The 26611-nt window shown below is 43.9% G+C and overlaps 1 protein-coding gene across 2 annotated transcripts in view; it reads right to left on the bottom strand.

The window, feature by feature from the left end:
* Window positions 1–16186: 16186 nt before the first annotated feature.
* Window positions 16187–26611, bottom strand: part of TBC1D22B (TBC1 domain family member 22B) — a 78051-nt gene continuing 67626 nt past the window's right edge. The window contains exons 13-14 of one of the 2 annotated variants that reach the window (XR_013534201.1): window positions 18837–18998; window positions 16187–18115 (exon numbers count right to left, since the gene is read on the bottom strand). Coding sequence is in view for 1 of the 2 variants with exons in the window: in XM_002746498.5 (XP_002746544.1) it covers window positions 17987–18115 (129 nt within the window). In the remaining variant the exon portion in view is untranslated. The remainder of the gene's footprint in view (window positions 18116–18836; window positions 18999–26611) is intronic. The other variant, XM_002746498.5, reaches the window with a different exon arrangement.

The following is a 26611-nucleotide window of genomic DNA, read 5'->3' as shown; positions in this document are numbered from 1 at the left end:
AGGAGCACTGCACCTGCGCGAGAGGAAGGCAGCCGCCCCGGGGCGGAGAGGGTTGGCTGGTAGCGGATCTCGACTCCTGCGGGGCGGGCGCGGCTCGAGGGCTCTCCTCGTCACGTGACACCTTCTTTTGCCAGCTCCCAAACCATCACCTAGTCCTAGCCGCCCCAGACTGGAACCTCTCCTCACCTTTCCTCTTTTTTAAAAAAATCATGTAAAACTATAGCCCACTTTTAAACAACTTTAAACTTTCCATCAGTTTTAAGTCCGCTTAGCCTGTTCCTAAATAGCTTCTATTTTGCACGACCTCCTCATATTGCCGAAGCAAAAAATAAATTACACTAGGCAAATCTACAAAGACAGAAAGCACAGTTACTTGGGGCGAGGTGTGGGAGCGGGGATTAATGCAGATGGGGTTGGAGAAATGGAAGGAAAGCAGTAATAGAAATGTTCTAAAAGTGGATTGTGGTGACAGTTGCACAAGTGTATAAATTAATTTATTAAAAAGTCATGGAAGTGCTGTAATCCCAGCACTTTGGGAGGCTGAGAGGGGCGGATCGCTTGAGCTCAGGAGTTCCAGACCAACCAGGCCAACCTGGGGAGACCCCGTCTCAAAAAAGAGGGGGGAGGGGAGAGGAGGGGAGGGAGACAAGGGGACCCGGAACGTCTGGGAGGGGAGCGGAGGGGAGGGGAAGAGGCCAGGAACGGAGGGAAGGTGAAGGGAGGGGAGAGGCGGGAACAGAGGGAAAGGGAGGAGAGGGTAGAGGGGCGGGAACGAAGGAAAGGGGAGGAGAGAGGAGAGGAGGAGGAACGGAGGGAAGGGGAGGGGAGGGGGCCAGGAAGGTAGGTGGGAGTCAAAGCTGCACTCATGGAAATGCTTCCCTAAGCTGTGCATAGGTATCTGTTGGTGGCCCCACCCCACCTTGGCATTCTATCCCAGGAACAGCAAGCACACCTGGAAACCACTGTGACATTTAGTCTGTGTGTCTCCTTAGACTCCTCTTGGCTGTGATAGATTGTCAGTCTTTCCTTGTTTTGATGACCTCGACAATTTGAGGGGTACTAGAGAGATATTTGTATAATGTCCCTCAGTTGGGATTTGTCTGATGTTTTTCTTGTGATGAGACTGGGGTTATGGATTTGGAGGAGGAAGACCACAGAGGTAAAGTGTCATTCTCATGGCATCATATCAAGGGTACAGGCTATCAACATGAATTATCACTGTTGGTGTTCATCTTGATCACCTGGCATTTCTCATTTCTTGATCTGAGAGTGACACACAGATAAAACATTCCAGGTTGGTATTGCAACCATGGTTAGGAAATTATGCTTTGGAAATCTAGGTAGTGTTTGTCAGGCTTCTCCATTGTAAACTTACTTTTTTTTTTTATGAGATGGAGTCTCACTCAGTGGCCCAGGTGGAGTGCGATGACACAATCTCAGCTCACTGCAACCTCCACCTCTCAGGTTCAAGCAATTCTCCTGCCTCAGCCTCCTGAGTAGCTGGGACTACAGGCGCATGCTATTATGCCCGGCTAACTTTTGTATTTTTAGTAGAGATGGGGTTTCACTATGTTGCCCAGGCCGGTCCCTAACCTCAGGTCATCTGCCCACCTTGGCCTCCCAAAGTGCTGGGATTACAGGCATGAGGCACCATGCCCAGCCTAAACTTACTTTTTTTTCCTCTTTCCATGCTGTACTCTTTGGAATGAAGTCACTATTCCTAGGCCACATTTAAGGAGTGGGGAATTATGCTCTACTTCCTTAAGTGCAGGGTCACTACAGAAACTGTATGGAATTTTGCACAGGAGTTTGTCTCTCCTCCCCTGTTTATGTATTTATTCAATTGTGTATTTATATCAGGCCGGGTAGGGTGGCTTAAGCCTGTAATCCCAGCACAGCACTTTGGGATGCCAAGGTGGATGGATCACTTGAGCTCAGGAGGTTCAAGATGGGCCTGGGCAACATAGCAAGACCCCCTCTCTACTAATAATAAATTGAAAATGTAGCTGGGTGTGGTGGCACACACCTGTCATCCCAGGTACTTGGGAGGCTGAGGCAGGAGGATTAGTTGAGCCCAGGAGGTCAAGGCTGCAGTGAGCCACTGCATTCCAGCCTGGGTGACAGAGTGAGACCTGTCTCAAAAAGAAAATGAAATAAATAAAATAAAAAATATATCAGTGTGGGCCCATGGATATTTATTTTATACTTTGGGTTAAAATCTAATACTGCTTCATTTACTTTGGGTCTCAAATTGTTCCTACTTTGGCCATTGAGAGCTCTTTCACGTGGCTATGGTGTCCTTTTGACATACTCCCATTGTTGTATTTTGCTGAGTACTTCCTTACTTTCTGGCACAAGATGCCCCAGACCTACAATCAGCTATTTCTCCAAGGATCTCTGGTTTCTTCATTGGAAAATGGTATTAGACACCAAGAAACTCCGGGTACTAGGTGCAGTCATTGCTAGTGGGATGTCATTGTTTCTCGGCCTTCTCAGCTGACAGAGCAAATAAATATATGGGTGAATATTAACCCTCTATATACACATATTTATAAATATGTATGCATATATATACACACATTTGCGTTATGTGTGTGTGTATCTGTAAGCTAGGCATGAGTTCATTCTGATGTCTTACCAGACTAATCCATTCCTACCTGAGGCATTCTGGCTACCTTCCCTTGTTTATCTGGAACTTCTACTTCAAAAGTGAGAACCCAGAATCCCACCATCTGTCATCCCTTGACTTAATCTTTCATTTCCAGTATACATGAATAATGGTCTCAGAATTGTTAACCATATACTTGTGGAGACAACCTTATCACCTACAGTACAGTACTTACATGCAGGTCTTTTGCCTTCAGTCTTACAGACTCCACTCATTTTCAGAGTTGCTGAGGTCAGCACCCCTTTCCCTCAACCCCCTTCAGAGAGGTTGTTTCATACATTTATAATATAGTTTGATTGTTTTGTCATAGTCTATTCTATCTGGGATGCCCTGACCTGCTAAGTGATTGCTTAGAATTTGTGTACATTTTACATGAATAATGATTGACTAATGTACGTATTAAGGTTAATATATATGTTAAGGTTCACTCTTACTGCAAAGGTCTATGGGTTTTGATAGATGCATAGTATCATGTATCCACCATTACAGCATCAGAGAAAATAATTTTATTGCCTGAAAAACTCCTCCAGGCTTCACCTATCACCCCCACTCCCACCCACTGTACCTCCGTTGTTTTATTTAAGTACCCTGGAGATGACTCCATAACAGTATATACGTATATTCCTCTCTTTTTTTAATTAAAAAAAAAATTCCGGCCGGGCGTGGTGGCCCACGCCTGTAATCCAAGCACTTTGGAGGCCAAGGCTGGCAGATCACCTGAGGTTGGGAGTTCAAGACATGGTGAAACCATCTTAAAAAAAAAAAAAAATTCCTCAGCCTCCCAAAGTGTTGGTGTGAACCACTGCGTCCAGTCCCTCCTTCCTCTTGACAGCTGTGTATTACTCTACTGTGTAGATGTTGATGGCTGTTGTGAGACCTCAGTTTTTGTATTCTTATTTTAAAAGAATTTAAACAAGAGACATACAGCAAAGGAGATGCATCGTAGAGCAATTTATTTCAAAGGAAAAATAATATTTTGAAAGTGAAATGCATAAGAAACAATACACCTGAGAGAGGATTCAGGGTGGGACAGCCAAGCCTGGCACTAGGGAGACTCCCTTTATGGGAGACTTACATGATTATTCATAAAGGAGTGGGAAGAGGTGCTACTAGGAAGCATGTATGGGGTGGTCCTCTGGGCGCACATCCACGGTAGCTGTACATGCCCATTCATACCCACATGTCTCATTAGCATCTTAAATCTCTACCCAGGCGTGTGGTTTTACTATTATGATGAGCAAAGGGTCAGTCTGAGGACAGGCAAAATCAAAATATGCATGCTGTTTACAGGGCAAATTCTCTGCTAGGGACAGCTTTGCCTGAATGAGCTTGACTACAATGTGAATGCTGGGGCTAATTGTGTTGACTCTACAGTCACCACTATTGTTGTGTCCTGAGTTGCTTCCTTGAGTACCTATCCTGCTTCATAGATATACCACTGTTTATTCAACCAGTCCCTTATTGATATGCAGTAGTAGATATCCCAGTCTTTTACTGTCACAAATAGCGCTGCCATGAATTCACAGGCACCACTTTTGAGTGCTTACCGTATATCATCTTGTTAATCCTCACTACCATCCTGCAAGTTTTCCTCATTTTACCTATGAGAAAACTAAGATGCTAGGTTGCCCAGAGCCACATTACTATGAGTTTCTTTCTTTCTTTTTTTTTTAAAGACAGGGTTTCACCATGTTGGCAGGCTGGTCTTGAACATGCTGGTCAGGTGATCTGCCTGCCTTGGCCTCCAAAGTGCTTGGATTACAGGCTTGAGCCACTACGCCTGGCCACTATGAGTTTCTTGAAGGTTGTGTCTTATTTTCCATTGCATTCCTGACATTTTACTGAATGAATAAATGTAACTCAACTAGTAAATGGCAGGGCAGGGAACTGAAGCCAGGGCTGTAAGACTAGCTCTGTCTAGCCCCAGAGGTTGCGTTCATTATAGTCCAGCAGTAGAAATGACCATCCACAGAGAGTGCACAAATGATTCATTCGTTTGTGGATAGAATATAACAGGATATCTAATTAGGTTTTTTTTTTTTTTTTTTTTTCTTTATATATATATTTTTTGAGATGGAATCTTGCTCTGTTGCCAAGGCTGGAGTGCAGTGGCATGATCTCGGCCCACTGCAACCTCCATCTCCCAGGTTCAAGGAATTTCTGGCTAATTTTTGTATTTTTAATAGAACAGGGTTTCATCATGTTGACCAGGCTGGTTGGGAACTCCTGATCTCAAGTGATCTGCCCACCTCAGCCTCGCAAAGTGCTAGGATTACAGGCATGAGCCACCATGACCGGTGAGTTTTTTTTTACCTGCCCCTTCCTTCCTTCCTTCCTTCCTTCCTTCCTTCCTTCCTTCCTTCCTTCCTTCCTTCCTTCCTTCCTCCCTCCCTCCCTTTTTTCTTTTCTTTTTCCTTCTTTTTTATTTTACCAGGAACATCAGCAAAGGGGACTTTCTTCTCTCTCTCTCCTTCCTTCCTTCCTTCCTCATTCTCTCTCTCTCTTTCTTTCTTTTTTTTTAAATATGATGGAGTCTCATTGTATTGCCCAAGCTGGTACTGAACTCCTGGGTTAAAGCAAACCTCCCACCTTGGCCTCCCAAAGTGCTGGGATACAGGGGCGAGCTACCACACTGGGCCTCTAATTAGGTTTTTATCTTATCCTTTTTAAAATGCACACTTTTGGTCTGGGCACGGTGGCTCCTGCCTGTAATCCCAGCACTTTGGGAGGCTGAGGCAGGCAGATCACGAGGTCAGGAGATTGAGACCATCCTGGCCAACATGGTGAAACCCCGTTTCTACTAAAAATACAGAAATTAGCCAGGTGTGGTGGCACACACCTGTAGTCCCAGCTACTCAGGAGGCTGAGGCAGGAGAATCGCTTGAACCCGGAGGCGGAGGCTGCAGTGAGCTGAGATTGTGCCACTGCACTCCAGGCTGGTGACAGAGTGAGACTCCGTCTCAAAAAATAAATAAATAAATAAAATAAAATACCCACTTTTGTGATTATTTTATAATTACATAAAAGAACAACATAGAACATATGTATAGACTTTATATGAATAAACAAACATGCACATATTGGGCTTATTCTTAGACACTGTTTTGCTGTGGCTAATGGTGCATGACCAAAACAGTTTGAAGACCACGGACTTCTAAGACTTGGGGATTTTATCAACTCTACGTCCCCCATATATTCCCTTATAATAGTGGCTCTTAACTAGAGGCGATTTTGCTCTTTCTAGGCAATGTTTGGGAACATTTTTGGTTGTCATGATGTGGGGAAGGGTGCCGCTGGCATCTAATGACTAGAGGCCAGGGATGCTGAACATCCTACAAATCACGAGACAGTCCCCACCACAAGAGCTATCCTGTACAAAATGTCAACAATGCTGAGGCTGAGAAACCCTGTCTCATACCCATCCCAAGAGGGAAACTGAAGTGGGAAAAGACAGCAGGATGTGGAAAAGTAAGTAGGGGGCTCTCTACGTGGAACTGACAGCTGTCACATTATATATGCTCAATTAATGTCAATTACACAGAACTGAGAAATGTTAGCGCTGACTGTGGAGAGGCTTGGGAGGTGGGGAAGGAACATGATGAGAAAGGGAGAAGGCACAGGGCAAGAAGGCAGTGAAAGGGATGAGAGAAGTATGGAAAGGCAGGGTGCGGTGGCTCATGCCTACAATCCCAGCACTTTGGGAGGCCATGGTGGGAAGATTGCTTGAGTCCAGGAGTTTAAGACCAGCCTGTAAGGTCCTAGTATCTAGGTAAAATTAAAAAAAAAAAAAAAAGGACCAGCCTGGGCAACATAGGGAAAGCCCACCTCTACAAAAATAATTAAAAAAAAAATTTAGTCGAGAGTGTACCCCCTCCCCCCGCCAAATAATAGTGTGTACCTTTGGTCCCAGCTACTTGGGAGACTGAGGTGGGAGGATTGCCTGAGCTTGGAAGGTCAAGGCTGCAGTGTGCCACTGCACTCCATTCTTGGTAACACAGTGAAACTCTGTCTCAAAAAAAGAAAGAAAAGATAGAAAGAAGGAGGGAGGGAGGAAAAGAGGAAGGGAAGGAAGGAAGGAAAGAAAAGAAAGATAAAAGAATTATGAAAATGAAGTGTGAGGCCAGGCGTGGTGGCTCATGCCTGTAATCCCAGCACTTTGGGAGGCCAAGGTGGGCGGATCATCTGAGGTCAGGAGTTCGAGACCAGCCTGACCAACATGGACAAACCCTGTCTCTACTAAAAACACAAAAATTAGCCAGGCATGGTGACACATACCTGTAATTCCAGTTACTCAGGAGGCTGAGGCAGGACAATTGCTTGAACCCGGGAGGCAGAAGTTGCAGTGAGCTGAGATTGTGCCATTGCCCTCCGGCCTGGGCAACAGAGCAAAACTCTGTCTCAAAAAAAAAAAAAAAAAAAGGGAATTGTGGCAGGTCACTCCTTTAAAAGATGATTACAAGATCTCCCATCCCACTTGCTCTTACCATGTAACACTGACATGCCTCACATTGTAAGATAGAGTCTATATTTCCTCCCCTTGAATCTAGATGGGCATGGGACTCCAACAGAAGTAATGCTGTGTCATAAAAGGTGATACAGCTTCCACCTGCTCTTTTTGGGATGCTCACTGCTGGAACCTAGTCTACATAAGGAAGTGAAGAGATCTCATGAAGAGGCCACATGTAGGTGTCCTGGCTGACAACCCCAACTGAAGTCCCAACTGACATCCAGGATCACTGGCCGGTTGTGGGAATGAAGGTGCCCCTAGATGATACCAGCCCCAACACTGAATCATTCCCAGTCCTCTGTGACTTCCCAGCTGAGACTCTAGACATTGTGGAGTAGATCCAAGCTCTCTCTGTTGTACCGCACCAGAGTTCCTGACCCATAGAGTCTGTGAGCATAATATGATGGTTGGGTTAAAGACACTTAGTTTTGAGGTGGTTTGTTATGCAGCACTAAGGAACTAGAACAGAAAGGGTGCAGGGACATTGCTGGGGGCTCTTGGAAGGTCATTGGTTGTGTGCTTTATATATTAGGGTAATGCTAGCCTCAGTAACATACAAGTTTCAGTGGTTTAACACAACAGAAGGTTATTTCTTACTCACATATTTGTTCAGTGTCCCCAGTCAGTGGACACCCTTCCATGAAGTCATTGAAGTACTCAGACTACTTTCTTCCTGTGGCTTCTCTGTTCCCTTGGGCTCGGAGTCCTCTGCATTGAGAAAGCGAAGCAGGGGAAGAGAGAATGGAGAAGGTACACCTGCTTCTTCCTTGTCTTGTCCCCAAAGGGACATACGCTCCTTCGGCTCACATTTTACTGGAAAGAACTGGTCACATGACCCCACCTAGATCTGACGGAGGCTGGGAAATTCAGGCCCTGGTTGATTCGTCCTTCTCAGAAACAACTCTAAATTGTGGGAAGACGAGCATGAATTCTGCTAGACTTTAGAACTCAAGGTAACAAATTAAAATGATGATAGTGACAAAATTCTCTCTCTCCCATTTCCTTTGTTTGTTTATCCCTGGAATAGGGAGGGGTAAAAGGACGGAATTTTTGCTCACTCCATGGCTTTTGTGAGGCCAGCCTTTAATTCAGTGGTAAACCAGAGGCTGTTGGAGTATGGTAGTTAGGTACATGGACCCCGGAGCCCTGCTGTTCAAATCCTAGCTCTGCTATTTGCTACATACGAGACCTTGAGCAAGCTTGACCACTCCAAGCCTCATTTACCCCATTTGTAAGATGAAGGTGATGCTAAGTATAGCACCTGACTTATAGGATTGTTTTGTGGGTCAATTCTTTTAAGATACATAGTAAGTACCCAATAATTGTCAGCCACTTGTGGAAGAAGGGAGCATCGGCTTCTGCAGGTATAAACACTATCTCCCCATGCCTTTTCTACACTCTCATCAAAGAGACATAAAAATAAAAGCTTCCTCCTCTTTAAATTGGTGATGTTATAAAGTAGAATTCTCTCCAATCAATTTTTAAAATAACCCATGTCCAAGCAAGAAGAGTTTTTAAGATGTCTAAAACAAACAGTTTCCTCTGTGAGCAAGGATTGATCCACTTTGTGGGCATAGCTCTGCCAACTGAAGTGTGGTTTCCCCGTGTGGGTTTCAATAAAGGCAAGATGGAATTTTTCATCATGTTTTCAAAAGATTGAGCAAAGAAGAAAGGGTCTTGATGCAGCATCTCAAGGAAAGTCCTGTGTTTCTCTGAGAGCTTTCTATCTTGAGACCACAGGCCAACTTTTCAATAGATTGCTGCATTTAGCCGTCTTGGGGTGGGGTGGGCAGTAAGTGCACAGATGGGTGCACTCACCCGTCTCTTACCCATCACTCACCCTGCAGGAATTCAGGGTGACTGTGGGAGATGCAATCCCGGGTGGGATGATGCAGCCTGAGTGTGTGCTGGGGAGAAGTAGGGAGGTGGAACTTAGGAAACCACGCTCTCATTCATTCTACTTTTTCTCTTACTCCTTTATTCTACCACCTTCTCTTCTCCACCCATCCCCAAAATGTAACACTCCATGCTGAAGGAATAGGAAAAGATGTCTTTCATCTTGGAAAAGGAGATGTTTTAGAAAACCAGAAGAAGAGAAGGGGAAAAGTAACCACTACCACTGCTTTGGCCGGCTTGTGTGTTCAGTGCTATTTTATGTAAATATGGGGTTTCATGTATTGAGTAGTAAGATGTTTCTGATACCTTTGATCCATTTTATTATAGTTCAGAAGTGCTTGTAATAGGCCTCACTCTCTCACTGAGGCTGGAGTGCCATGGCATGATCATAGCTCACGGTAACCTCGAACCTCTGGGCTTAAGCGATGATCCTCCCATCTCAGCATCCCAAGTAGCTAGGACTACAGATGCATGCTACCCTGCTGGGCTAATTTTGGTTTTTGTATAGACAAGGTCTCACTATGTTGCCTAGACTGGTCTCAAACTCCCAGCCCTCAAGTGATCCTCCCACCTCAGCCTCCCAAAGTGTTGGGATTGCAGACATGAGCCATCACACTGGTCTCTTAGCACCATTAAACAAAACAAAACAAAACAAAACAGAAAAGGAATACAATAGAATAAGTAAGAGGCCACCACACACAGTAATGGTAAGCATTGTTTCTGAAACATTGATTTTGTGTGTGTGTGTGTGTGTGTGTGTGTACTGAGTCTCAGTGTAAAATGTGATTTTTTTTACTACAGGTTGTGGTCAGAAGGAAGTTGGGAGGTTTCCAGTGTCAGACAAATGGAGTAAGGCCACAGCAGCCACTGCCACTGATCACAACTAAAAATTCTGGATAAAAATGCAGCTAAGGACTCTGAAAAGTAAACAAGCAGCCAAATTAGGGAAGGGAATCAAAGCTTGAAGAAGCTATCTGTATATGGTGAGATTCCTCAAATTTTTCTTCTTTTCTATCACAGCTTTGACCTGAGAATAGGTCCAGTTGGGGAGCTGCACAGTAGCAGAGACGGCAGAAACTCTGAGAGAAACCCCATCTCTCTGACCAGAAGACTTAGAAAAAGGGTCCCTGTAAGCCAGAGAGTATAGAGCAAAATCCCCATAAAAACGATTTCATTTTCTCTCTCCCAGATCTGTCCCCAAGATGTTGAGACAGAATTTGCAGTTTGAACCTCATTGGATGGATTGCCTGCTAAAACAAATAAAACAAAAACAAAGTCAACACTTTCCAAAGCCAAGGTGAGCAAGTTTTTTCCACAAAGGGTCAAATAATAAATATTTTAGGCTAAGCCATACAGTCTTCTATCACTACTCAGCCCTGCCACTGTAGTGCCAAAGCAGCGCAGTATGTAAATGAATCAGCTGGGCTGTGTTCCAGTAAAACTTTAGATATAAGAACAAGGGGAGGCAGCCTGTTAGTGCAGCGGTTTAGGCCTAGTTCTAGGAGCCACTAGGGCAGAGGTTTGAATCCCAGGATAGGCCTAGGGTCAGGTATAGGGCTAGGGTGTTAGTCAGTAGGGCAGCAAAGTAGGTAAGGGGCAGGAAGGGTCTAGGTTGGAGTCTTGGGCACAGAAGGAAGGAGAAGAAAGGGAAAAACAAAACAGCCGGAAGGCTGGATTTGGCCTGCAGGTCATAGTTTGCTGACTCCTGCTGTAGAAGAATTTAAACAAGATCCAGAGTCTCACGACATATTAAAACTATTCAAAATATCCAAGATAGAATCCAAAATTACTCAATGAAGACCTAGGAAATATTATCAATTTTTACGGGAAAAGAAAATGCCAGCACCAATATGATGGAAGTTAGAATTATCAGATAACCCGGCCGGGCGCAGTGGCTCACACCTATAATCCCAGCACTTTGGGAGGCCGAGGCGGGTGGATCATGAGGTCAAGAGATCGAGACCATCCTGGTCAACAAGGTGAAACCCCGTCTCTACTAAAAATACACAAATTAGCTGGGCATGGTGGCGCGTGCCTATAATCCCAGCTACTCAGGAGGGTGAGGCAGAATTGCTTGAACCCAGGAGGCGGAGGTTGCGGTGAGCTGAGATCGCGCCATTGCACTCCAGTCTGGGTAACAGCAGCAAAACTCCGTCTCAAAAAAAAAAAAGAATTATCAGATAAATGCTCAAAACACTTTAAACACCTATTATAAGTATGCTGGATGAAATAATGGTAAATGCACTCGAAATATAGGGAAAGATAGAAGTTCTCAGCAGAAAAATAGAAACTATGAAAAGAACCGAATGGGAATTTCAGAACCAAAAAACACAGTATCTGAAATAAAAATTAATTGGATGGGCTCAATAGCAAAATGGAGACAATAGAAGAGGATGAACTTGAAGATAGATGAAGAGGAATTATCTGATCTGAAGAACAAAAAGAAAAAAAGATTGGAAAAATAATAAACAGAATCTCAGGGTCTAATGTTTGTATCATTGGACTTGAAGGGGAGGAATAAGAGATTGGTGCAGAAAAAAAAATACTTGAGGAAATCTTCCAAGATTTGATGAAAGATACACAATTACAGATTCAAGAAAGTTAGTAGACCCCAAACAGGATGAATGCAAAAAATGAACAAACTCCAGAAAGCAAACACTTTGTGTAATGTTAATGAAAGTAACATTATGAGTAGACACATAATCAAACTTCAGAAACTTAAAAAAAAAAACCTCAAAAGCAGTCAGAAACAATGTGGAAGTTCCTGAGAAAATTAAAAAATAGAATTGCCAGCAATTCCACTTCTGAGTATATACTCAAAGAATTGGAAGCTGGGTCTTGACGAGTTTGTACACTCATGTTCATAGCAGCATTATTCACGATAGTCAAAAGGCAGAAGCAACACAAGTGCCCATCAACAGATGAATGGATAAACAAAATGTGGCATATACACAATCAAAATTTAACCTTAAAAAAGGAGAGAAATTCTGACCCATGCTAAAATGCAGATGAACCTTGAGGACATTATGCTTAGTGAAATAAGCCAGTCACAAAAAGACAAATACTGTATGCTTCCACTTATATGAGGTACCTAGAAAATTCAGATTCACAGAGACAGAAAGTAGAATGGTGATTGCAAGGGGCTTGGGGGCAAAAGAGAATGGGAGCTGTTGTTTAATGGGTATAGAGTGTCAGTTCTGCAAGATGAGAGTTTCGGAGATTGACTGCACAACAATGTGAATGTGCCTAACACTGCTGTACACTTAAAAATGATTAAGATGGGCCAGGCGTGGTGGCTCATGCCTGTAATCACAGAACTTTGGGAGGCCAAGGTGGGCAGATCATGAGGTCAAGAGATCGAGACCATCCTAGCCAATATGGTGAAACCCTGTCTCTACTAAAAAACCAAAAATTAGGTGGGTGTGGTGGCGTGCACCTGTAGTCCCAGCTACCCAGGAGGCTGAGGCAGGAGAATCACTTGAACACCATGGAGGTGGAGGTTGCAGTGAGCCGAGATCATGTCACTGCACTCCAGCCTGGCAACAGAGTGAGACAGAAAGAAAGAGAAAGGAAAGAAAAAGAAAGAAAGAAAGAGAGAGAGAGAGAGAGAGAAAGAGAAAGAAAGAAAGATTAAGATGGCAAGTTTTCTAATATGTACATTTTACCAGTTTTTTTTTAAGCCTGAGAAAAATAATGAGTTAAACACAGAAAAGTATTCGATGACTGTGAATTTCTAATCAGAAGCCATGGAAAAAAAGATGATGGAACAAAACGGGTAAAGTGCTGGAAAGTAAAAAAAAAAAAAAATCCATATCGAGAGAAAGTAGATTCAGGCAAAATAAAGGCATTCTCAGATGAAAGAAAATTAAGAGAATTGTTGGCAGATCTGTTCTAAGAAAAGTGCTAAAGAAAGTTGTTTAGGCTGAAGGGAAACAACTATACCAGAAAGAAACCTGGAACTTAAGAACTGAAGGAAGAACATAAAAGGTAAAGTCTCCTCTTCAGTTCTATTGAGAACAAAACTGTAACAGTATCTGGTAAGGGTTTCAACGGATGCAGATGTAATGCATGTTAAGATTATAAAGGAAGATGGGTTAAGGACCTAAATGGTTGTAAGACTTCGGAATTTTACTAGAAGAGATAAAATATAAATTATAAATAGACTGTGAACAGGTATGTATATTGTAATCTTTAGAGCAATCTCTTAAACATGGAGAAAGAGCCAAAAGCCAATACATAAGTTAAAGTATTCAGATAATTTAAAAGGTGACAGGAAAGGGAGGGGTGAAGAAATAAACATAAAAGGGAACAAAAAGCAAAAGAAATAAAATGGTAGACTAAATCCAACCGTATTAATAATATTAACTGCAAATGGTTTAAATGCACCAATTAAAAACAGGAGATTGTCAGACTGGATTGGAGAACAAGACCCAACTACACTGTCTTTAAGAAATCCACACTGAGGCTGGACACGGTGGCTCACGCCTGTAATCCTAGCACTTTGGGAGGCCGAGGCAGGTGGATCACCTGAGGTCAGGAGTTTGAGACCAGCCTGGTTAACACGGTGAAATCCTGCCTCTACTAACAATACAAAAATTAGCTGGGCATGGTGGTGCGCACCTGTAATCCAGGCTACTCAGGAGGCTGAGGTAGGAGAATCACTTGAACTCAGGAGGCAGAGGTTGCAGTGAGCTGACATCGTACCACTGCACTCCAGCCTGGGTGACAGAGCAAGACTCGGTCTCCAAAAAATAAAAAATAAGACATCCATATTGACATAAAGACATAGATGGGTTAAAAGTTAAGGAAAGAAAATAAGTTTGCAGACAAGTGGTTTGAAGAGGTTTGGGCTTTGCTTTCACATAGCTGGGTTGGGTGGGACAGGTGTAGTGGGGTCACTATTGGGACAAGTTTAGTGTCCCTACAAGCAAAAGTAGTCCAGGGTCTGGCTCCCAGATTCCTCACAATGGCTCGCACTTCAGGCAGGACTGTCACACCCACCTCACAGAAGCCACACCACCTGCAGAACCAAACTGAACAGGGATTCTCCTTGCTTCCAAGAATTCTCATTCAGCCTTTGCCAAAGCAAGGGGATGCCTTTCCTTGGGAGATACCTTGGATGGCCACGGTTGTGGGCATGTGGCACCTATCCTGGCAAGCTGGCCCAGGCTCAGAAGACCCTGGTCTTGTGGTAAGGCATTTCATTTTCAGGCTGATTCTGTGGGAATCTCATCTTTTTCATCAGGAATCTAAAATCATCACCTTGGTGTCTATGACAGCTTCCAAAACTGCCTCCAACGAGGAAGTGAGTGTTGGACGTCCTGAGAGAGGTATGAAGGGCTTGGTTACTGGGGCTTCGATTTTGCCTCCAATCCTCAAAGCTTTACGTAGCTGTTTTGAAAGGCAAAGTCCAGTCCAAGGCAAGCCAAATGCTATCAACAAGAGGCTCTTGCCTCTAGAAGCAAATAAGGTCACTGACGAATCTGCGCCACTATCCCTTTGCAGAACAATACAAACAGAGGCAGGGCTTATTTTATGTAGAAACTTGTAGAGATTTAAATTGTAGAAACATTGGATAAACTGTAGGTTAGAGTGTCAGGATTAGTTTGGAAGATTTCATCAATTTTCTAGTCATGATCAAACATACCTATCTCAGAAAATGCTTGACTTCCTGCATAAATGAAAAATAGAATTTTTAAATGAAGACTAGTTCAGGTTCGTTATTTTTAGCCTCAGAAGCAATTAATGGCTTCAGTCCAAATAATATCAAGTAGAAAGTATTTGTGTTTTATGACCAAGGTTAAATTCCAAAGTTAATTGTGGAGAGTGACTTGGATTTTGAACACACATTCCCTCTCTGCATGCTTATGGGAAAGTCTGTCTCTGTTGTCAACTTATTTTTATAAGTTCTTATTGTAGAGACTGTTACCTGAATCCTAATGTCTGGGTTCCCCTTCCTTCATAGTACCAGAATCCTTTTAGCCAGGCATATGGCTGTCTGGAATAGACTCATCCCCCGAACCTCCCCTGGAACTAGGGGGAGTGTCTACACTCCCCCTACCATGTACAGAACCTACCATGTACTACGTTCTGCTGTGAGTTGTAGGAGATGTGATGGGGTACCTTCCTGGAAGCTTCGTTACAACACTGCTGGCACATTTCCTTTTTCTTCTTTGTCACCTCTTTAATCCATCCTGCGGCTTGGAAAGTTGGTGTAAAAATAGCTGGAGAGCTGGCTACTACCTGACCATTGAGACCTAGGGAGGGAGTCCAGATTCCTAAGCACTTTATGAAACAGAGTCATCTTACTAGCCTTGGGTTGCCTTACTTTTGGGCATTTATGTGAGGGAGAAGTAAAGTCTCATCCTGTGTAAGTCACTGTAATTTTTGTTTTTTGTTACACATAGCTGATTTATTTTCTATATAGTTCCTAATGACTGAAACTAAGGAACACTCTCAAATAAATCCTAGGAAGAAGTTCTGGGTGGAGAAACCATTCTAATCTGTCCTTTGTAGATGGAAAATGTAGTCAACTACCTTTCTTGAGATATTTCACAAGAAAAAACCCAATAGCTGACACCCAATAAAGACTTGGAGATGACCATAAATGGCAGCCAGTCTTAGTTCTTCATGGTTTGGGGAAAACACACTGAACAGGCAAGCCAGGAGGCTGGCCCTCTGGTCTGACTCAGATGCTGTCTTCTGTGGCCTTGGCTTGGATTTTCCTCTGTGAATGAGGGGGTTAAACTAAATATCTCCAGGCTTTCACCCAGCACTGAAATTCCAGTCTGTTTTCTACCCTCCATCAGATGACATACTCCTTTCGAATGAATGAAATAATCCATGGAAAGTGCTTATCAAAGTGCATGGCAAGTTACTCTTTTTAGTATTTCATTTACCAAGTGACTCATTTTTGTAGTTTCAACAATACCTTCCGCAGATGGCTGTCGGGTAAGTGTTTGCTGGCTGTCCTCTAAGAATGCCTTTTGGTCCTTTGCTGATCCCCTGCTCGCCTCACAGAAAGCCTGACCACACACCTACTAGTATCAGCAAGCAAACCTCAGGAAGAGGAGACTCTTTAGGCTCCTTGAACACACAGGAGAAAAACCAGAAGATGGAGGAGGAAATACACCATTTATTTACAATTCTTTTCACTTTATCCACAATTTCCCATACAAACATAAAAACTAAAAAAATAAAACCACCACTTGGGAACACAAGTGTCTTTCTTTAATTAGTCCAGTTGAGGGAGGGTTGTAAGCCCTCTCCCTCTATGAAGGGGACCACTGAGGCACACTGAAGGGGAAAAGGAAGAGGGTTGGGAAGAATGCCTGAGAATCAGCTCCAGATGAGAAACCTAACTCACATCGGTGTGGTGGGGCCTCACTGGCAAAGAGACTCAAGGATGTCACCGGCTTGGGACACTGCTTGGCTTCCCAGGAGGAGGACAGCTGCTGGCCCCCACCGCACCCCCACTGTCTACTACCAAATACTGAAACTTGAACAGGGGTCACACATCTCATGAGCTGTACGGGGAGTGATGGTGACAGTAGGGGATAAGGAGTGCTGCTCTCTGAGAAGAGCCCAAACCCAAGGGACACACAGGAAGCCCCTTTCCTTGGCACTGAGTCGCCTGTCACAGCTTCTGTCCTGAATACAACACTGAACTTGAAAATGTAAAAACAAAAGCCCTCCCCGGATTCTGGGGAGTGTGGGGATAAAAACACATAGATAGGGCTTGCCTGACTCTGTAGTCTCTTCTCGGGGAGGCTGCTAGGAGCAAAGGGCAGATGCTCCAGGAAGGCCTGGGGCTGGGGGTGGGCGAGAAAGGGGCAAGGAGGACTTTGACACAGGGATGCTTGTGATGGCTCAACCTGCTCAGCCACTCACTCCAGCAACCTCCCGTTCTACCCCTCACAGCAAGGCACCCAGAACCAATCTGGAGGCGCTGAAGCTGCCTTCCTGGCAACTTCCTCTGTGCTAGTGACCTAGATTGCTTTCACATGTTGATGCACCTTATAAATATAAAATCATATCTGCTACAAAGAGGACATATATTTGTACATCTTTACCCATATACATAATAACAGAATTTACACATAATATCTTGGAGTGGGTCATCATGGAAAAGGGGTTTGGAGGGGTAAACAACCCCTTCTGCCTCCCCTGCCCTGATCCCTCTTTAAGGGATGCTTATATACTTGGTCACTGGGGCCCTTCCCAACTCGTCTGATGGGGCTTGTCTGGACACAGAAATTCAGACATGTGACTAAATGCTGATGGGTGTGTATATACACATTCACACCCCCACACACATGCAGACACCTGGTGAGAGAAGGAAAAATAAAATTCCTAGCCCTTGGGTATAGGCCTCTTCCCAGAGTTACAAGTATCAATGCCTCCTCCATCTAGAATAATGGTTTTAAAAAGCTACCCCTCAGTGGCTCAGACTGGGGCAGAAGGGGAAGGGCTAGGAAACCAGGGAGAGGGAAGAGGGGCCAGGAGTCTTTTGAAAACAAGGCGTTTTTGACCTGTGATCAAATCAAACTATGTTCACAAAAAAAGCAACCATATCAGTTGGGGCCTGTCCTTGTAGGGACAATGTGAGTTGAGACCCTGAGCCTTCCCCTTCTTTTGTCCAGTTTCTTTTAAAGGGGCAGACAACCCTGTACCACCATTTCTGTCCTCTCCCAGAACTGGGCCCATCCGCGTGGCATGGAATACTGACAGTGGTCCAAGTGACACGTCCAGAGACATGGAGTGGTGGACGCCAGAAAGTTAAGACCTGGGTGGCGGGTGTGAGCTTTGTACAACAGGAGTGGTTCCTGGCCGGGGTCCACGGCTCCCACAGTGGCCACAGTGATCAGATTGCCATCAGAGATGGGGGCAGTCTGGGTCCCCGGCGGAGACAGCACCTATCGGCGGTAGTGATTCGGGGCATCGGCGAACATGTACTTGAGTCTGTACGCCTCGGCGAGAAGCAGCCCAATCTCTTCGTTGCCCCAGTGTATCGTAGGTAGGTTCTGTAGCAGCATGAGGAGACCCTGGAATGCCAGAAAGGACTTTTATATCATTCCAGACTGTAGACCACCTGACCAGCTACTGCATTCTTAGAGACCAAGGCCTAGAATGGGGCCCCTTCCTCCTGGCTCACATACCCCAACGAGTCCAGCCTCCTTCCTCCCAAACAGCACACAGCTTTCAGTCCTAGTTCACCTCAGGAAGCCTTGAAAGCCTCTGGTGATTCACTGATCTACTAATACCTGTCTCTTTAAAAATGTAAATAGGGAATGACAACAATAAAGTTTTTTTTTCCTTTTTATTTTATTTATTTATTTTTTCTTTTAACAATAAAGATTTTTAAGAGAGAAAAATAATCACTTATCCAAATATACCTCTCTTAAGGTATTCATTCTTAGCCTTTTTTCACCTGCATATGTCTTTAAGTAGCTGTAGCAATAACTATGACATTTTTTTGAGACAGGGTCTTGCTCTGTTACCCAAGCTGGAGTGCAGTGGCGCAATCATAGCTCACTGCAGTCTCTAACTCCTGGGCTCAAGTGATCCTTTGACAAAGTTAAAAATATAAGAAACAGACAAAATATTTATAACATCTATAAAAGACAGAAGGTTAATATACGTAATCCATAAGGACTGCCTACAAATCAGTAAGAAAGAAAATAAACAGCCAAATGGGAAAACAGACAAGCCATGTGAATATCTAATGCACTAATGCCAGGGGCCACTCACACTATGATGACTTACAAACCCTGCTCTTAGCTGATCCGAATACTCCCGCAGCATCCTGCAGTTCTCAGTGTCCTTTATGAGATTTCTTCCTTTAGTACTAGAAGTGTATCTGGGCACAAAGCTGCCCAAGGCGCATCACTGCTATGTGTGGCCAATACGACGAAGCCCTGGCCAATTCTGGATGTGAACAAAAATGACAGGTGTAACTTCTAGGTTTTGCTCTACACTCCTCTCTCTCCTAGAAAATGCGTGTGAATGGAGGAGTAGACATGATCAGCTCAGGCCATAAAATTAAAGCACGTGTTGAAGATGGCAGAATGAGACTAAAGAAATCAGAGTCCCTAACATTCCGAAACCGTCATGTTAGCCCTGGACTGCTTACACTTAGACTGCTAGTTGAAGGGAAATAACAACTATCTTGTTTTAAACCACAGTTATTTTGGGGTCTTGGTTACAGTGGACAAGTTTATATCATCTTAACAAATACCATATCTATCAAAATAAGAAATACACACGGTCTTTCATCCAGCAGCTTTGCTTCTAAGTCTCTATCCTAGGGAATAGTCACACTCTTGTGTTTAAAAAGGTATTCACTGCACTATTGCTTCAAGCAGTGGGGGGAAAAAACACTTGAAAAGCATGCGGGAGTATGGGAATGGTGAGATAAACCATGGATTATTCACATTGTGAGATGCAAAGCAGCACTTGAAACAGTAAAGCAGGTCTACCTGTACCAACAGGGGAGGATACAGAAGACATTTTGGAGGGATAAATAAGGCGGTTGCAGAATAATATTTACAGCATGATCCTGCTTAGGTAAAAAAAAACACACAAAGATTAAAAAAATTATAATAATAAATAAAAAATAAATTTAAAAAAGCAACATCAAAAAAAGAAAAATCACAATAATATATTTGTATATGTACATGCACATATAAACGTTTTAGACAGAGAAGTGGGAAACTGTCCACACTGGTTACCTCTTGGGAGGGATGCCTTTTGCTTTTCTCTCATTATACTTATGTATCTCATAAAATAAAATCTTTCTGTATTATTATGTTATGAAATAAAAATTTTTTTGAGTAATAGCTACTCTGGGCTGAGCGCAGTTACTCATGCCTGTGATCCCACCACTTTGGGAAGCCAAGGCAGGCAGATCACTTGAGGTCAGGAGTTTGAGACCAGCTTGACCAACATGGTGAAACCCCATCTCTACTAAAAACAAAAAAATTAGCCAGGCGTTGTGATGGGTGCCTGTAATCCCAGCTACTCAGGAGGCTGAGGCAGGAGAATCACTTGAACCTGGGAGGCAGGGGTTGTAGTGAGCAGAGATTGCACTACTGCACTCCAGCCTGGGCGAAGTGAGACCCTGTCTTAAAAACCAAGACTCTGTGTTTTTTTTTTTTTTTTAAAAAAAGCTACTCTGTGGAAATTTTGTTTAGTAAAAAGTAAAAAAAAAACAAACAGAAAATGGCTGGATGCGGTGGCTTGCGCCTATAATCCCAGCACTTTGGGAGGCCGAGGTAGGTGAATTACAAGATCAGGAGTTCAAGACCAGCCTTGCCAAGATGGTGAAACCCCATATCCACTAAAAATACAAAAATTAACCCGGTTGTGCTGGCGGGCACAGCTACTCAGGAGGCTGAAGCAGAGAACTGCTTGAACCCGGGAGACAGAGGTTGCAGTGAGCAGAGATCGTGCCACTGCACTCCAGCCTGAGTGAAGTAAGACCCTGTCTCAAAAACCAAAAACCGAAAAAACAAAACAAAACAAACAGAAAATAAATTACTCATAACTTCATGATCAAGAGGAAGCCATTTTAATATATTTTGGCATATTTCCTTCCAGTCCTTTTCCTGCATATTTTACATACTTATTTTCTCTACATAATTTTGAATCTATTAAGCATTCACCATAAGCATTTCCTCTAATATTAAAAATTCCTTGTAGATATTTTCAATAACCAAAGAATTTTCCATGATGTAAGATGTACCATAACTTACATCTTCCTGTTTTGAGCATTTAATTATTTCTGGTTTTTCACTATAAAAAAATTACAATGAACATCTTTATGCACAAAGTCCTATCTTGGATTAGTTCCCTGGGCCAAATTCCTAGAAATGAAATTACTATTTCAAAGGGCACATTTTATTTATTCATTCATTCATAAACATTTTATTTATTTACTCATTTTGGGACAGCATTTTGCTGTGTTGCCCAGGTTGGAGTGTAGTGGCACAATCTTGGTTTGCTGCAACCTCCGCCTCCCAGGTTCAAGCGATTCTCCTGCCTCAGCCCCCCTCCCGAGTAGCTGGGATTACAGGCATGTGCCACCATGCCTGGCTAATTTTTGTATTTTTAGTAGAGGCGTGGTTTCACCATGTTGGTCTAGAACTCCTGACCTCAGGTGACCCGCGTGCCTTGGTCTCCCAAAGTGCTGGGATTACAGGCATGAGCCACTGCACCTAGCCCGGCAGAAACATTTTAAAGGTCTTTAACATTCAACCAGAAAATACATTCCAGAAAAATGCCCATTTCCCTAGATCTCTACCAGCACGAAATACTCTTATTAAAAAAACAAACTTTGTTAATGCTAATGTCTTCCCTTTGATCCCTAAGCCTTAGAACAGAACTCAAAGCTTTAAGTAACGATGGTGATGAACCTCCAGGAGAGCGCACATCCCAAAGTCTCCCCACTCTCCCCTCCATGGTTGCTGGCATCTGCTTTCCCCAACCCTCCAGGTAAACCCCTCCAATCACATAGTTACAGAAATTCACTCAACCAGACCAGTTATTCAACCAGTTATTGATATTCACTCAACCCAGCAGATGCTCTGCTTTTAAAACTCTGCCTTTAGCTAATCTGAACATCTTTGGAATACTCCCCTCTAATGGGAGTAATTCTTTCTTGGTTCTGTCTTGGCCTCAGTCCTGTGTCTGCCTCAAAGCTTTTTTTTTTTTTTTTTTGAGATGGAGTTTCACTGTTGTCACCCAGGCTGGAGTGCAATGGCACAATCTCGGCTCACTGCAACCTCCGCCTCCTGGGTTCAAGCAATTTTCCTACCTCAGCTTCCCGAGTAGCTGGGACTACAGGCGCGCGCCACCATGCCCAGCTAATTTTTGTATTTTTAGAGACGGGGTTTCAACTTGTTGACCAGGATGGTCTTGATCTCTTGACCTCATGATCCACCCACCTCGGCCTCCCAAAGTGCTGGGATTATAGGTGTGAGCCACCGCGCCTGGCCTCAAAGCTTTTTTTGTTTTGAAAGAGAACCATCATTTCTATATCAAATTATTTTTAAAAATGTTGACCTTGCACTATAATACACACCCCCACTCCCGCCCCAGCATGAACTCCCTGGCCTCTGGCCCCTTTGACTTATCTCTCCTGCTTCCTACCTCCTTTCCCCAACATGCCCTTGTCCCACAACAACCAGAAAAGGTACTGCCTCTTTCTGCTAACATTCTCCTCAGGTAGGCAACTTTTATCCTAAGTTAGGCAGGCTCTCTTTATAATGGTCTCAGCCTTTTCTGTACCTTAGACTCTTGGGCTGTCTGGTGAAGCCCCTCGATCTCCTCAGAATAATGGTTTTTAAATGTTAATACATAAAATGCATATTAATCAAAATATTTTTTTAAATTTATGATATTCACCTCTGTGTGGTAAGATTCTTTTTTGTGAGACGTAGACTCACTCTGTTGCCCAGGCTGTAGTACAGTGGCACGGTCTCTGCTCACAGCAACCTTTGCCTCCCAGGTTCAAGCGATTCTCCTGCTTCAGCCTCCCGAGTAGCTGGGATTATAGGCACCCACCACCATGCCTGGATAATTTTTGTATTTTTAGTAGAAATGGGGTTTTGCCATGTTGGCCAGGCTGGTCTCGAAATCCTGACCTCAGGTGATTCACCCGCCTTGGCGTCCCAAAGTGCTGGGATTACAGGCGTGAGCCACCATGCCCAACCTAAGATTTCTTACTGGAATTTTCTAATTTTTCTATGATGGTTACATAGACTTGCATAATTGACAATAGACAAGAACAGCCAACAAAGGACTGAGCTCTCTAGAAGAGAATACTCTTTGTTGAGAAGAGATCAACCTATAATTTCCATTTCTTCCAGCCTTAATAGAAACCTCTCAGAAGCTTCCAAATAATTCCACCCCTGGATAAGTGAACGTCACCACTTGCCCCAAGGGAAGTGACACTTAGCAGTAAGGAGCCACTCTGCCACCTGGTGGCTAGGCCTAGAACTGCAACATCCCCGCCTCTAGCCCCGACACTGTTCTACCACCCGGTGTCCTCGTGCGGCAACAATGGGAAATCCTGCCCAATGGATTAAAAAGTAGAAACTCACTTTGAGAGACAGAGGAGGGTGGATTGCCTGAGCTCAGGAGTTCCCGACCAGCCTGGGCAACACGGTGAAACACGTCCCTACTAAAATACAAAAAATTAGCCGGGTGTGGCGGCGTGAGCCTGTAGTCCCAGCTACTCGGGAGGCTGAGGCAAGAGAATTGCTTGAACTTGGGTGGCAGAGGTTTCAGTGAGCCAAGATCGTGCCACTGCACTCCAGCCTGGGAGACAGAGCAAGATTCCGTCTCACAAAAAAAAAAAAAAAAAAAAAAAAAAAAAAAAAAAAAAGAAAGAAAGGAAAAGAAAAAGAAAATAGAGAAAATAACCATGGCTGGGGGATGAAGGTGTTAATCACAAATCAGGAGCTTTTATTTAGGGGCAAAGAACAGACACTACTGGGGCAGGGAACAACTGAAGGTTTGCTACAAAGCCAGTTCATAGGAGCATTTAAGTATGACATGCAGTCAGATGAGATACTACAGTCAGGAGGAGAAAGCTTGTAGGGCAAGCATTAGAAAGAGATTCCCAATTAACAGAAAGGGAGCAAATGCCTTTTGTAGAAGACTGCTGGAAATGGCTGAAATAGCAGAAAAGGGCCAGGCATAGTTATCTGCTGAAAATCCACAAAGGAAAAGGCAATATAGCAGAGAAAGACTTTGAGCCACATGTGACCGGCGACGGAAAAAAAAAAATTAGATAAGAGGCCAAAGGTGAAGGGATAGTAGGTAATAAGCAGAGACTTTGAAAAGGGGAAGGTACAGAAAAATCCCACTAACGACTGTCCAATAAAGGTGGGAGAAGGATTGAGGAGGAAGAGAAAGAACACCAAAGAAAACCAGTATGATGGCAGTTATTATCTATCGAGCACTTATTACATACCAGATAGGGCTCTAAATGTTTCACATGTACTTTGTATTAGTTCATTTAATCCTACATCTACTCTATGAGATACATATTATTACCTCCATTTTACAGATGAGGAAATTGAGGGGTTAAGGAATTTGCCTAAGGTCCCAGGGTAGTGCTGGGCAGGGATTTGAGCCCAAACAATCAGGCTCGAGAGCATGCGCTCATAACCACTAGGCTACATACTGCCTACCCTGGCGTGAGAAGAAAGTAGGCATAGGTAGAAAGAACAAGAAGAAGAGCAGTCATAAAAGAAGCTGTTTGAAGGATATCTAGAAGCATTCATTTCTGTTGTTGTCGTTCATTTTTATTTTTATTTCATCACTAAGTCCTTGGACTCGTAGTAAGGCTTGATGCCATACTGGTGTCACACTGCCAAGCGATCCAAAGGATTTGTCAGCCGTCTATTTAAGCTTCCTGGTTTACTAATGTATCACCGGACCCAGCAGGTAGCTCACCCAGACAATCTCAGTAAGGGATTTTGGTGCATAATAGGCCACAGTCCTTACAAAGTATCCAGTTTGTCTTACAGCTGAGAGATGTGAACCTGCTGCAGATGTCACATCTAAATTTTTTAACAGACTTTTATCATCACTGCCACCTCTTCCTCTGCCTCCTCCTGGTCTTTCCCAGGCACTAGTGCGACCCAGCTGGTGACTGAGAGTTGATTAATTTTACTCTGCAATAAGGGCTGGCACAACCAAAGACAGGATGTATAATGATGAGCAACAAAAGAACATTAACTATGTGCTAGTAAATAAGAAACTGTGCAGTACTGGAACATTCCTTGCAAATGTAAAGTGTATTCAAGCATGCAAAAATACCTTCCTAATCAAATAAGTACTTTAAAACAAACCTATTCTATTTTGAGAATCAGTGAGGTAGCAAAACATTTCCCCTGGTCCCAATACAACTTTTCAAAAACCTGTCCCTGCAATAGAAGCTTGTTGAGAGTGAAACTTTGATTCATTGGCTTTTCCTGAGTCTAGGCATTTGGCAGACTTCCCTCTCAAAGAAAGCTGTGCAGAGTTTCCCTCAATGACTTGTTTTTGTTCACATGTCTAGGAATCGTGCCCTTTCTCACAACAGCTTGTTTTGGGCAGAGAGATCTTCAGTTCTCAGGGTTCCCTTGAACCCTTGTATGCAGGACTCAAACTGGCACTCCACCAAATGTCTGTAAAGACAGGGCCCCCATTTGGGCAATGATGCACAGTCGCACCCTTGAGTTCCTGCAGAAGTGGTGGGTGGATGCCATCTGCTTCAAGGGATTTATTTACATTTAGTTTATAATTTAGGTCTGGAACATCGCATGGGCTTAGCACTATTTAATAACCCTGACCTGTCTCCTATAAAAGGAACCTTCAGAGTGGGAATCTCTCCCAGGTTTTCTTCCAGCTGATCGCTTTGTCATCTCACTCACTCACTCACTCACTCACTCACTCACTCACTCGAGACTCACTCTGCTGTCTACTCATGGCTCACTGCAGCCTCGACTTCCCTAGCTCAAGTGATCTTCCCACACAACCTTCCCAAGTAGCTGGGACTACAGGTGTGTACCACCATGCCTAGCTAATTTTTAAATATTTTTTTAAAGACAGGGTCTCCCTATGTTGCCCAGGATGGTCTCAAACTCTTAGGTTCAAGCGATCCTCCTGCCTCAGTCTCCCAAAGTGCTGGGACTACAAGCATGAGCTGCTGCGCCTTGCCTCTTTTTATGTATTTAAAGAAATGGATTATTAGTCCTTAGAGTGCCCTGCATGGTGCTTCTCAAATTCCGTTCTGAGCCCTGTGAGACCTCACTGGCACCTGCTGACATCTTCCTGGGCTCCCATGTTCTTCTGGGCTTCACTGCTGCTGCTTTTCCCAAGATGACTTTTTAGAATAGAGTGACCAGGCGTTTGCTCAGGCGCCTGTCCCCTCTGACTCAGGCACACACTATTCATAGAAATACTGTCCTAGAGTCAGTTTCCAGGCCTCCTGTAGGTTGCTTTACCCTGTACAGATTTTCTGCCTGCTGCTCATCTGAGTGCCCATAATTGGGCACAGCTCATGCTCATCTACATGCACAGTGAATTTTTGCTTTTTGGAGGTGCTCCCCTGCTCCCCGTCGTTAACCCCTTGGTGTTTTGGGTTGTAATTGAGTGTGTTGCACTGACCACAGAGGGCTCGTCATGGCTTTCCTCACTCACAGAACTCACCCGACCAGTCAAACTATCCCCATGTTTGACATTAACCTGATTTGGGAAGTCTTCCCCAAGTCTGAAGTCTGCACCCTGCTTTGATGGCATATTCTGCCAATGGGTGTTGGGAATAAAAACATGTTTTTATTACAAACACCTGTGGAGATGGCAGGCCTCTCCACTCACAGGCTCCAGCCTTGTTCCCCCCAAAATTCCCTTTGTTTACTTCCTTTTTCTTTTTCTGCGACAGAGTCTCACTTCGCTGCCCTAGCTGGAGTGCAGTCATGCAATCTCAGCTCACTGCAGTCTCCGCCTCCCAGGTTCCAGCAATTCTCCTGTCTCAGCTTCCTGAGTAG

Source organism: Callithrix jacchus, chromosome 4, assembly GCF_049354715.1.
Source record: "Callithrix jacchus isolate 240 chromosome 4, calJac240_pri, whole genome shotgun sequence".
In the NCBI taxonomy this organism is placed as follows: Eukaryota; Metazoa; Chordata; class Mammalia; order Primates; family Cebidae; genus Callithrix; species Callithrix jacchus.
The sequence above is the reverse complement of the archived record's forward strand: the minus strand, read 5'-3'. Positions and strand labels throughout refer to the sequence as shown.